Genomic DNA, 14,264 nt, shown 5'->3' with positions numbered 1-14,264 from the left:
TTTCTCCAGCAAAGGGGCAGGTAGGTGAACAGTGATCTGCGAATCCTGTCCGTGACGCCAATTTTTTGTAACGACAACAAATGGAGCCGGGACTCGCAATGTTGGTTACGGGTGTTCTTTATTATTCGCAGGTTCTGATCATCAACTGAACCCAAACCCTGAAAGATGTAAACATTATGTACAAGGGATAATGAGTACATTGTATTGTCAATGAATACATGAATGAATATTTGACATTAATATAGCATACACAGTCTTATAATTCAGATGTGTTCACTCTTATTCGTTATGCTTTGTTGCGTCATTGCATCGTTATACATTCTGTATCGACATTCATTAGCATAATTTCTGCAACTTGTAATTGGCACATAGTCATTGATTATTGACATTTCATTCCAACAGTGAATGGTTACTTCTGATAATTCATGCTATACTCATTGAGTCTCGTTGCGATTGCATGATTATAGCTATTCCATTACAGATATTACAATAGCAAATCTCTAATTCGCATTAGGTTTCTCTCTAAAGTTAGTCAGAAGTTCTGGCACAGATTCCAATGTGAAAGCGTTTGCATTGGCTTAACTGTAGCTCTACTGTTCTCTAACAGGTGTTTCCATGTGAAAGCTCCTAGGTCGTAAATGTGTCAAGAATGCTCTCTCACTGACCAGAGAGGATTGAATGACCTTAGGTCCAAAGTCCGCTCACTGGGTTAAAGTGAATTTGCTCTGTTTTCTAGAATCTTGACGTCACAGTGTTTCTTGCGCGAATGAATTGTTCTACACTGCTCTTGAATGTCTCGCTAACTAACTTGAGCAAGTAATTATATGTTAAATCAGAGTAATGCATCTAAAGCTGAATTATTAGCAAATGTAATTAACAGACATCAAAGAATCAACATGAATCAAACTTCAAAGTATAGATATTGACATCTCAATATTCTCTTATACAACTCAACATAATAAAGCAAGATTCTATGTTCTCTCAAAGAACCACCAGTATACATTCAATACCGGGCCTTATACCGTTAAATACTCCTATCATCTTCAATAGGCAAGATATGGAAATAGGGAAAGGAATTAGGAGGAAGAATGAAGAAGGAGGAGAAGAAGGAGAGAGAGAGGGGGGGGGGGTTCCTAGCCAGTGCATACTCCAATATGACTAGAACATTACATTCACGAGTGTTTACTCCACAATGTCGTCACACACACAATGTCACCAATCAAGATGTTGTGAAAGCAGCAATGAACATACATCTTCAAATTGTCAAGTCTATCTTTTAACCAGCTTTCTAACAAGTTCTTCCTATTTGTCATCTCAACTTAACTCAACGGCCACTCACATAATGTAGGAGCTCGATAACCGATAAACAATGTCATATCAACCAATCTGAGTCTGAGGCAGGTCTGAGCCATACATTTCAGAAGTCAGATATATATGAACGACAATGAAATCTCATGATGTGCCCATGCACATTCGCATCACTCTGTTCAACATAACAGAGGATCCCTATTTCAACTCAATTTGAAATAGCAACAATGTTATCACTGATCTATAGCGCAAGTAGCAGCTCATAGATAATCCTAACACTATCTGGACAACATACTAGACTCGAACTAGACTTCACAGTTTAACTTGACAAGAAGATAACTTACCCCTGCCGGAGACAAAGATAGCTGACTCCCGATCACTCGCTCTGCTTCAAAATATCTTGCTGCTTCTTCGTTGTCAAAGATTCCAATATGAAGTGAGGAGAGGAAAACTTCGCTATTTATTGGGTTTAGGACCCTTCCCAAAGATATATTTTAACTTTAAATTCCAATCCACCGACGCACAGTCCTACGTCACTTTTACTGCCACTTTGTTTGGGTGGAGGGCTATGTCTGGCTATGAGGTCATAGCTTGACCCAAGGAGGGCAGAGAGTGGACATTATGCCCAAATTTGGCAAGTAAAAGTGGAGAATGTGACCGGAAGGATTGGACTTTCTGAATGACGCAGGGTGACTCATTTTCCAGAAAATGTATTTTTATGTTACTTTTTGTTTTAATTTTTGATTCTTAGAAATCTTTCTTTCCTTTTGTTTTGACAAAAACCACAATGTTACATATATATATATATATATATATATATATATAAAAACTGAAAGAAATTAGACTGAGGCGGACGTTGCTCTCGATCTTGAGTCTCCCTTTTATTCAGTCAAGCTTTCGGCCAGTCATCAGGCCTTCCTCAGGATCTACCTGAGGAAGGCCTGATGACTGGCCGAAAGCTTGACTGAATAAAAGGGAGACTCAAGATCGACAGCAACGTCCGCCTCAGTCTAATTTCTTTCAGTATAATTGCTACCCACAATGAGGCACCGCGCACGTTTGGGAAGGGAACTATCTCTCGTGCTATATATATATATATATATATATATATATATATATATATATATATATAAAGAAATTAGACTGAGGCGGACGTTGCTCTCGATCTTGAGTCTCCCTTTTAATCAGTCGGGCTTTCGGCCCGTCATCAGGCCTTTATCAGGATCTACCAACAGAATAGTTATTATCTAAATAATCTGATGTGCCATAATATAATGCAATAACATATAATGCTAATCTTCTGAAATATTACCTTTATATACACAAATCCCTCTCAGTCTAATTTTTTTCAGTATATGCTACCCACAATGAGGCACCGTGTACGTTTGGGAAGGGAATTATCTCTCGCACTACATGTACACTATATATTGAGTAAGTTGACCACCTATTTGTGCAATTATATCAAAAATAGAACAGATACCAGGTTCATACTGTCATTACCAACAGTTTATTTCGGCACACAAATTTTTGAGCGATTCGCTCTTTCTCAAGAATCAAGAACACTTTGGAAAGAGTGAATCACTCGAAATTTGTGTGCCAAAATAAACTGTTGGTAATGACAGCATGAACTTAGTTTCTGTTCTATTATTGATATATACATATACATATATATATATATATATATATATATATATACACACACACATACATACATACGTATGCATATATATATATATATATATATATATATATATATATATACACACACACATACATACATACGTATGCATATATATATATATATATATATATATATATATATACATATATATATATATATATATATATATATATATATACATACACATTCATAGATATGTACATATGTACAGATATATTGACCTATCTAAGCCCTTTACCATACTGCTAATAAACAATGTACTTAGGAGCCAGTTATACACCACAGAAGTCTGAGTCTTTCTTCCATGGTGATGTGAGGTTTGTTTGCACAGTGTACATAAAGGTATTTCATTCTTTATAATAATCTTCACATATCTATTGCACATATATCCAAAAATAAATCCATACAAACTACAAAATCAGATGATATGCCTTTTTGTACTCCTTGAAACATGATGATATTTCTTCACATTTATTTTCTCTCATTTTTGCACAATCAGTGAAAGAATCATGGACAAGCAGCTTTATGTACTTAACAAGACATGAAATGACAGACATGTTAACACAAAGTACTGTAAGATAAGTCTTTTTTTTTTTTACACATATAATATGTTCTCAATACTTCTTCCAGTGACATCACATTCACAGAAGAACAGAGGTATGGCTCTGATAGATTTGAACATACTCTTGCACAAATATGTTTTTTAATGTCTGGACTACAAAGTATACATGTACCACTCCTGGAAACATGCCAAACTCCTTTTCTTACGGGAGATACTCTTTGGTTACAAAACGTCTAGCAAATTTAAAATCACCGGAAACAATACCATTTGTGTTCTATACTCCCCTTAAACTCTTTAACTGGACTTCAAAATGTGACACAGATATATAGAAGTATCTACACAAAGTGAATGGATAACAAAGCAGGCGTCTCCCTTTGCTTTACTTCAATATAATCTATCATACAAAAGTGATATCTGGCAAGTTTCTGGATTTGAGTACAGAATAGGATATATATTCTGTTCATAACATTAGTATAATCCAAGAATAATCTACATATTTACATGATTGTACATTTCACAAGCACCAGGTTTTCTACTTTTCATTTCTTACAAGTAGATATTAACCACAAGAAATTTGTTACCTTCATTGAGGTTTTAAGTTCAATTTCATCATGATTACAGTGAGAAGATAACTGTCAAGTTAAATCCTCTCAAGGTAAATATGTTTCAAATAATTTCCTCACTATTCAAAACATGGCCACGACACAGAGTAAACTTTCTATCTTCGCAAGAAAAAAAAAAAGTAATACAACTACTCCTATCACTACTTCTACTGCTAATAATAATAATAGTAGTAGTAGTCGTAGTAGTAGCGTTAGGAGTAGTAGTAGTAGTAATAATAATAATAAGAACATTAATAATAATCATAATCATAATCATCATAAAAATCACTTATGATTGATACTTAAATAATAAATGAAGAATACAGAACAAATGATGAGGTGTTTTTAACCCAGGGCAGGTTCCACTCTATGGCAGGGGCACTGCTGTCTCAGAGGGTCCTGCTGGTACAGTGGACTCCTGTTGTAACGAAGTCCTCGGGACCAGCAATTTTCTTTTGTTATATCGAAATTTCATTATAACCAAACAAATAAACAACATAAAAACATAGAGAGGATAATGTTGCGGCCTGAATCTTTATTTCGTTGTAACTGGCATTTTGTTATATAACCATGTTTATAGATAACAGGAGTGCATTGCATCATTACCGCGGCACTGCTACACACCTGTATCTCTACCCGTGTCAAGAGGGACACTGAGGGTAAAACGTCTTGTCCAAAGACATTTGCACTGGGAAGGACTGGAACTCGGAACCCTGTATCTATGAATCTAAAGCTTGGTCCACTGTACCATGTGGCTTACAACTCTACTCGGATGTGCATACAGCCGAGTGTGGATCTCTCTCTTGACAGTTTAGCACTGCTACTGTGGTGCGATATTTGTATCAAAGGCTAGCTAAGGACAGCCTGTAAGTAATAGCTATATCATGGGAACAGTTCAAATGAGTATTCACCAGTTACATCATCTCCCAGCATAAATCCAAGGCCATATAGGATAGGGGGCTCATGTGGTAGTTTTTTGGCAGTGGAAAGTCATAGGGTGTGACAACATTGAACATTGTATTTTTACTGATTTTTTCATTCATTTGATACATGCAGTACGTGTGAGTCCCAAGTTTGAAAATGACAGTCTACAACTGGAACAAATACATCAGATAATCTTACAAGCATCAGGCAATATTTCAATTCTCAAATGAGGCTCATAAGCAGCTTGGGTGGGTGAGTCAAGTGATATCATATGCAGCCTGGCAGTCTGCGCAAATTAATGACTGTTCAAATCATACATCTATTGCAAGGGTTCATCAAGATGCTTGAGTCAGATTTACAATGCTTCTCTGGCCCGCTCTGAATTAATTGCTATGAATTAAACCATTGCAGCACTGCATGATGTGCAAAATACAATGTGTGGCTTGGAAGAATACTTGCAATATAAGTATATATATATATATTTTTTTTTTTTTTTTGGTAAGTGCCTCAGGAACACATCCGGAAGGCTATGTGACCTAAGCTTTATGGAGCTGCAAACTAGAATCCTGTATTTGTGTACGCTAGGATCATCAACTCTATATATTGCAACTACATACACTGTGTTAAAATGAAGAACTGTTCCTAAATTCTACTACGGAGTGGTATCTATCTCTGCCAACAATCATCTCATAAAGAAAGATCTAACAAGTGTCAAAAAGAGTAAAATTTCATGGAACAACCAAAGATGCCATATTACAACTCCAGGTGCAACTGCCTAGACTTTACCCCAAAATTTTATCTTGTTTGAAACGTGCAAGTGATGTATCCACTTGCTTCTCATAAATCATGGACAATGTAATAGCAAGTGTGTATTTCCTACCTAATCAAAAACCGAGGGATAATACAAAGTCTTCTACTGTGGCACAAAAATACAGGAATACTTTAATTTGAATCCAAAGGAAGTACACACATACAGCAAAATACCAAGAAATCTAGATATCTGTCTCTTAATAATAATTTTCTCTAACAGGAAAAGACAAAGACTAGCTTCACACATACTGTTATGGATAACCACAGAAACATTGCACTAATGATTTTGTGAAAAATACAGTTCTCTTTCACCACAAACTGATATGTAGCATAATACATAATCTTTAAAAAAGATATCATGGCCAGTGTAGTCTGAAGAGGAGAGAATTCTACATCAAATATATTGCAAGTTTTATCTCAAAATCAAACGTTGCATGCTTATATGGATACAAACTATAGAAGAATAACATAAATAATCTGAATATTGATAACTGCTACACATGAGAGTGACAGCTAAATGCTGCAATACTTACTACTACATCCACATACTAAAACTTTCACCATCTTTCCAACTCATTCTCAATTTTCAAGTGGCACAAATGGTTTTTCCACGGTGAAAAAGTAAAAATACAATGGAACAACAATGCTCAGTTTTAGCAAGATCAAAGGAAGGATATGAAAATCTAGGTCAAGTCTGAGTGCTTCACTTTGAGTAAATCAGTTGTCTGCTTTCAGAACTAAAAAATAATCAACATACATGCTGCTGCAATATTTTCGGCTGGTCGCTTCTTGCATAGAATGGATCATGACTTTTGTACACAAGAAAGGAGCACTAGTTGATTGTAACATCTTTAGGTTACACTCCTATACGTACAAGTGTCTGTGAAATTTACTATCAGGTTTTATAAAATTGTAAATGGCTTCAATACAAAGTAGATGTTTTGATGGTATGTTGTGTTAGAATTACAGTAGATCTATGCAGCATTAGACAGTTGTGACTCTTGTTGACCCTGTAGGACTTACAACTTCTGAGCTACTCCTGCTACTATCATCTTTTTGAAATCCACCCCCAAAACTAGAGCAGTTCGTGTCTGTCTCCCCTTTCCTATTTGGGTTTGGACTGTAGTTGTAAGGTGATACTAAAACAGGGATGACATTGGATGATGGAGACGTGTCACTACGATGGACCCCAAAGGGCTTCTGAGGCAGCTTCAGTCTTTGTGGCCGGTGAGGAGAATGTTCCCCCATCGTGTCAGACATGCTGCGACTTCTCTGGTTTTGAGCTCTCCTGTGAGAATATCCCAGCTCTCCTTCCCCTACTGTGTCATTGACATCACTTTTACTGTCATTGCCAATCCGGATGAATGAGTTGAGTCGATTTTCAGAGCAAAAGTATTGTTCCTCCACGGCAGCAGAGTGTGTGTTGTTAACGGGGGACACTAAGTCCCCCGACAGTCCGTTTGGGGTCTGGCCACCTGATTCAGAGTTGGGGGAAAAGTCCCCCAGCTGTCCGTTTGGGTATTCTGGGTGATGTCCGGCTCGAGGATTGGACACAAGCCCAGGGCTGATGGGGGTAGTTGCATCTGTGTCCACTTCTGAACAGCTCTCAATGAACTCTTCTGGCATTTCTTCTTTCATGATGTCACTCCCACTGTCCCACTCCACAAACTCATCAGGCATAACTTCCTTGTCAATGTCATTATCACTGTCCCATCCTTCCAGTTCATCCAGTCTCCTATCAAAGTGAAGGTCTGCTCCACAAATGTCCAGCTCCGGTTCCAACTCTGCTATTGGCGGGCTTGGCAACATCTGCTCTCCAGATGACTCAGATGCGGTTCGCTTCTTTTCATCAGATTTCAAGTTTTTTGGTGACTTTTTGTCCTTTTTTGAAAAAAAGCCTTTAGTTTTCTCCTTCCCTTCACTATCACTTTCAGATTTCTTGCCCCCAATCTTCAATTTCAGGAAGGAAAACCGCTTTTTCTCAGCCTTTTTTTCGGACTTCTTGACATCACCAGCACCATCTTTTTCATGCTTTTGCTTAGAGGAAAGTTTTGGTGTTGACTTTCCCCCACTTTTTGATGAATCAATACTGGATTTACTTGATGACTTGGAATTTGAGTTCTTGTTCAGAGATGGGAAAATATTCTTCTTAGCTGACACAACAGGTAATCTATCTGTAGTGCCTAGCTCTGGCTGAGCTGATTTCTGCCGAGAAAGACTTGCAATTTGATGATTTGTAGAAACGCTACTTAAACTATATGAGCTGCTGTGTCTTGATGATGACTGTATACTTGATGCAGTGCTCTCTTTAGCAGAAGAATCCCCTTCTGCCCGCTTCATCCAGATGCCATCCCCATCAGCAGTTTCCCGTGATGGTGATGTGATTTTACCTCCACAGTTTTTTACAGGAATACTCAATTCTTTACACAGATTCGACTTTCGGTTGCCTCCTTTTGCTTCACTCTGATCGCTTCGAAACCCATTGCTGGTTCCTTCTTTTTCTTTTTCAGTATCCTCAGCATCATCAGGGGCAATTTCTATATCAGTGCTTCCTTTCTTTTTTGTGAAAGTCCCAAATTTAGAGGGTGTCTGTGGAGCTGAGGTGCTCTGGTGCGGGGAACTTCTGAGGGCAGGTGATCTGCCTCCCTCAGCTGATGAGGGTCTGGAAGATGGTTTCTGGCCGGCTCCTCTGCTAGGGGTACAAACTGGTTTAGCACTTGAAGTGACTGTGGGTTTGGAACTTGGGGAGCCAGTTCTCACTGATGAAATACTTGTTCGACTAGAAGGACTGCTCGTCCTAGCAGGTGTTGAGCTGCTTCTACTGGCTGCAGGTTTGGGAGAATTCAAACGACCAGAAGGAGCACCACTATTGGTTTTAGGTCTTGCTGGTGAGGCTGTTCGTTGCCCAACACTTCCTGTTTTCTGAAGACCTGTGTTGACTTTCCCTGCAGGCGAGCCATTTCTTGACGCAGATGGTGTTGTCTTGGTCTGTGACGCTATCCTCTGTCTGGTGACTGAGCTCTGGGACTGGGAAGATGTTGAGTGACGTGATGGTGACTCTGAACGTTGAGAAGTTGATGACATTCTAGACGGAGACTCTGACCTTGCTGGTGAATTCCCTCTTCTGTTCACAGCACTGGCAGTAGATGCAACTGTCCTTGGCATGGTACGTTTAACAGCAATTTTTGATGATGTTTGGGGCTTACTAGATGATCTGTTTTGTGTAGAGGATTTTTTAACATCTTGTGAGGCTGTTGTGGCATTGCCTTTTCGCCATCCACCTTTTGAAACCCCTACACTAGATTCACTCTCTGTGACTGATGGAGTGTCCTCTGACTGAACAGGAGATAACAAATTGTCATCTTCACTTACAGGATTGGTTTCTGGTGTCTGCTCTGGAAGAGATGCACTGTCTTTAGTAAACGTTGATTGTTTTAGGAGAACTGGGCGATCTGGGTCATCAAACTCAGTTTCTTCATCATTTTGCAGGTTTAGGTTCTCTACTCCTGATGACAAGTCATCCACTTGATCTGCTATCTCACCCACAGGCTTGCCATTTGCAGTTTCCTTGCTTTGCATTGTTTTAGGACTTCCTGTTGCACCTATGTTTGACCTCGGTCCCGAAGAAGCATTTGAAGGAACAGGCATCTTAGACTTTGGACTTGCTGATCTGCCTCTCAATGGTGTCTTTGTAGTGCAGGACTTGTTAATAGGAGAGCCACGTCCTACTGGTGGCTTGGAGGATATGCTATTTACATTTCCAGGAGATTTGGACTGGGTACTTGGTGGTTTTATTTGCCGTGGCTTTGGAATACTACTCACACTTTCCCTTGTTGGGCTATCTCTGATGAATGTACTACTGGCAGAAGATCTTCGGGAAGATGTGTCGCTTTTGGTGTCGCAATCTTTTTGTGAATCAAGAGAAGACTTTCTTGCATTTCTTGGTGGAGTAATGCTTCTTGCTGAATTTGTAGCTCTTGTTTCACTGACAGCCTTATTCCCAACAGATGATTTAGTGGGTGTTGCTAACTTGGAAGGAGTTCCAGGACGTGAACCAGATCTTGGAGGAGTATTTGTTCTAGGAGGGGTAGACACACCAGTGCCCCTTGGAGGTGTTGATGATCTGGAGGAAGAAAGTGGTGATGATGTTCGAGGTGGTGTGGCTGACCTGGGTGGGGTTCCTCGACCAGTGGGCGTATTTCTAGGTGGGGTTGTGGAGGCACTGCGAGTTACACCCCCTCTTGCACCTCGTATTGCTCCCCTTCCCCTGGTTGCTACAGTAGGACTGGTCTTTCCTATACCACCTCTGGAAGCTGCAGGACTCTTGAGAGGCATCACACTCTTTGGGGGAGTAATGGATCGTATCTTTCCAGTTATTGGGCTGCGGTAGATCTTTCTGCCACCTCTGACCCCCTTAGGCTCCTCTTCTTCCTCATTTACAGATTTTTCATCCATGCTGCTTGATGGTTTGCTGATACGAGGTCCCCGTCTTACAGGTTTAGCTTCCTCCCCCTCTGCCTCTTTCACAAGCTCCTCAGAGGCTTGTTCACTGTCTAAAGATGCTCCATTTGAGATAATCTTGCCATTTATTTTCTTGATGTTTTTCTTTCCCTTGGACTGAGGCATGCCAGATATGATACATTCATCCAACAAGGCTTGTTCATTTGCTGTATCCTCAACGGATTCTGCATCAAGTGAACTCAAAGAACTGTTTCTGGAAAAGCACACAGGAGTGTCTTCTGTTGCAAACACCCTCCTAGAATCTTTCTCAATTCCACTGTTGCCTCCTTCACCCAACTGTTGCTGATAGTCTGTCTCAGCTTGCCACTGTTCTGTAACATCTGGTCTCTCTTCATCTTCATTGTCACTAAGTGCACTTAAACTAGAATTGTGTGAGAAGCAAGTTGGAGTATCCTCCACAGCATAACTAAGTGGAGCCTCTTCTGAGCTCAGTCGTCTCATTGCCATTGACCCTTCAGCAAGTTGCTGCATTCTACTGTTGCCAATTCTACTATTACGTGTCTTCTCTGCTAATCGTTCCTTCGCAGTTTTTTCAGACGGCTTGTTATCAGAGGTTTGAGGCACTCTTCCAGGTCCATCCTCTTCATCACAGCTCAGGGAACTGAGTGAGTCAGCCCTTGAGATAACGCCTGGTGTTCCCTCAACAGCAAATACTCTTGGAGAATCCAGTGGAGATATCATGTTCTTAGAAATGTCAGAGTCATTATAATTATCCATGGCATAGAATTTTTCAGACTTCTCCAGTTGCTCATGTGCTGCATTAGAAAATGTAGACCTCTGCTTGGGTATACGAGATTGTTGTTTCACAACACCCCCTTCAACCTTTTTCCTTTTACTTGCTTCTTTCATTTGAGCTTTGGCTTCAGATAAATCTGCATCTTCATCACAGCTAAGGGAGCTTAGGGATCCATTGCAGGAAAAGTTGACAGGTGTTCCTTCTACAGCAAAGACCCTTGGTGTGTCTGAAGGGGTGCTTCCAATACTGATTCCAACATCTTGACAGGCGCGTTGACTCTGAGCATTCTGTACTGTGATGTTACCATTGACATCTTGTGAATCGACTGGTGATGTAAGATCACTGAGTGACGTAGCATTTGATATTCCTGGTGTTCCTTCCATGCAGTATGTTGTGACAGTATCAGGAGGCGGAGATGGATTGTTGCCCCAGTCTTGACCTCTCTCCTGACTTGAGGTAGATCGGGTATCTGAACCCATTTCAGGAATTGGTGAAGGACTCTTATGCCTTACATCAGCCGTTGGCATTTTCTTGCGAGGAGCAATGCCTTTTGGAGACCTAAATTTTCCTATGTGCCTAGGGGATCTGTGCTTTGCAAGGAGCGATGAGCGCGGCTTGCCAGACTTTGACTTTGGAAGGGCAGAATTAATGCACTCAAGCAACATAGAATCTTCAGCTTCCTTGGTGACAGAGTTGGTGTCTGATTTGGCGTCATCCATGCAAGCAAGAAGATCGCTAGAGCTCTGTACCTGATCATCAGATTCAACACCTTCTGGCTTCTCCATCATGCTCCTGTCTGGATTGCAAATCCTCAACTTGCCATCTCCTGAGCTCTCAATTTCAATGTCTTCAATACTCAGATCACTAAGAGAAGTTGCTGCTGAAAAATTTACAGGCGTATCCTCTGTACAAAAGGCCTTCGGTGCATCCGTATTGGCATTAGATTTTTCAAAGCTCACATGTTTATTTGATGCTGTCTTCTGTCCAGTCGGCACCTTTTTCATAGCATTGACCTTCTTGCTTTTTGATTTACTGGCCTTTGGTATTCCCTTTTTCCTGACAGGCATAGCAGCATTTATACATTCATCCAAAAGATTTTGCTCCTGCTCAGAGAATTCATTGCCTTCCTGATCTGCAGTTTTCCCTAGATCACCCTCCTCATCATTAGCTTCCTGAACGTCATTTAATGTTTCTGTATCGTCAGAGGGTAGAAGGCGCTTCACTACCGTGGCTTTTACATCTTCATCAATCGTCAGTGCACTGAGACTGGTGGCACAGGAGTTGTCAATGGGTGTTCCCTCTGTTGCATATGTTTTGGGTTTTTCATCCATATCAGGCAGTTTGGGGATATTTGGTGGTTCAACCTTGACATTACTCTGAGAAGCTCTCCTTGGACTGGGTGGCATTGTCTCACTGGGACTGTCTGGTAATTCACTGGGGCTAACATAGCCACTTGCAGCTCGGCTGTTTGTGTATATAGAACTTCTGTCATCACACAAGTCAGGCACATCATCACTACTCAGAGAGCATACAGAGCTGCATCGGCTGAAGACTAGTGGTGTTTCTTGGACCTCCTCGTGGTGGGGGACATCAGATGGAAGCTGCAGCAACATCTGCTTGTCTTCAAGCTTTTCCTGAGATGGCTCATTTGGAGGGGTTGTGCTTTGCAGCTCTTTGCCTGGACATGCCTCGTCTTCCTCTATAACCTTTTCTTCCATATCGTTTAGGTCCAGTGAGCTTAGAGAAGAGCACCGTGAGATGGGCCCTGGAGTTCCCTCAACACAGTAGGTTTTGGTGTTGTCATCATGGCTACAGGCTGGGGGTGGCTCCTCCTCATGGTGACTGGAAGCTATTGAATGGTGAGAACCTCCATGCTCTGATCCAAACTGGGACACTACGCTGGATGGAATCTCCTGATTAGATGAGGGATTGTAGTTTCTCTCACAACTGGTTGGCTCCTCACTACTCATATAGACTGCTCCTCCTGTGCCAGTCTCAATGGATGTCTGGACAAATCCAAATCTCTCTGGATCTTCTCCATGCGACATATCGTTGGCATACCTCTGACTGAAATCAGTTGGTCTCTCATCATCATGGGAATAGGGCTCAGAATTGTCCATACTGGAATACATCCCAGACCCCTGCATTGACTCCAATACATTGTTGTGAGGGGTCACAGACTGCTCAGAATACTGTTGAGGGAAGGCTCGGGGGTGCTGAGAAGCGATATATGTGGTTGCAATGGCTAGGCCCTCTCGAGGCCTATGGGGAGAATTGCACTTTTGGCATGGCTGCGTGTTACTCTCTTCATTCTGCTCCTGATGCAAATCGGTTCCATCACAAGTGTGCTTTTCATGTCCACCTCTCTCAGGATTACTAACACTTGGAGGGATGTTTTCCTCAGAGTACTTCAAGCTGTAATTTGTGGTAGAGTCCATATTTGTGCCGAAGGCTTCATCAGCAGAATGCCCTAGTGCTGATGTCTGGAGACTGCGACCAGTTCCATGCATGTTGAGGGAACTGTCTGCTGACTGGGAGTGATCCATTTGAGACTTGTTGTGGGCCAACCGCTCATGAATTCCTGCCGGGAATATATCACTGGATATACTATTGATGCTCTCTGTTGATGACCGCCTCGCTCCCAAGCCATGTCCTCCCTCAAATCCAAAGCAGTATGAATTAGAACGGCTGGAGAGGTTAGAGCCCTCTGGAGGCATGTGTGTGAAAGAGCTTGAACGTGGACATGATGGCTTTGGTTGATGACCACTGCGAGATTGGAGCCTGCTTTCCAATGATTCCACCCGCCTTGGACTCTCACCACTTGAATTTGACTCATTTGGAAGACCAGCTTGAGCTACCTCTTGCATAATCTGTGAAATGATAAACAAGTAGAGCACATTAAGTCAAGCTTTCCATGTGATTAAATATCTGCATGTTCACAGAGCACTTTGCATGTTGAAGATTTTCAAAACAATTCATATCTGAAACATTCTTACTTTTTAAGTTACTATTATGGCCATGTTACACTTATATCTCTCAAGACTCATGATTGACACTACCATGAAATATAAATCTGTGAAGAGACACTTTCCATACACTTTTTTTTAAATGAGAATATTC

The 14,264-nt window shown here is 40.9% G+C and overlaps 1 protein-coding gene across 1 annotated transcript in view; it reads right to left on the bottom strand.

Moving 5' to 3' along the window:
• Positions 1–4,394: 4,394 nt before the first annotated feature.
• Positions 4,395–14,264, bottom strand: part of LOC140237538 (adenomatous polyposis coli protein-like) — a 127,860-nt gene continuing 117,990 nt past the window's right edge. Inside the window, exon 12 of the mRNA XM_072317474.1 lies at positions 4,395–14,014. Coding sequence (XP_072173575.1) covers positions 6,872–14,014 — 7,143 coding nt within the window. The 3' untranslated portion in view covers positions 4,395–6,871. The remainder of the gene's footprint in view (positions 14,015–14,264) is intronic.

Source organism: Diadema setosum, chromosome 14 (genome assembly GCF_964275005.1).
Source record: "Diadema setosum chromosome 14, eeDiaSeto1, whole genome shotgun sequence".
Lineage (NCBI taxonomy): Eukaryota > Metazoa > Echinodermata > Echinoidea > Diadematoida > Diadematidae > Diadema > Diadema setosum.
Note: the sequence above shows the minus strand (reverse complement) of the source record. Positions and strands in the feature narration are given on the sequence as shown.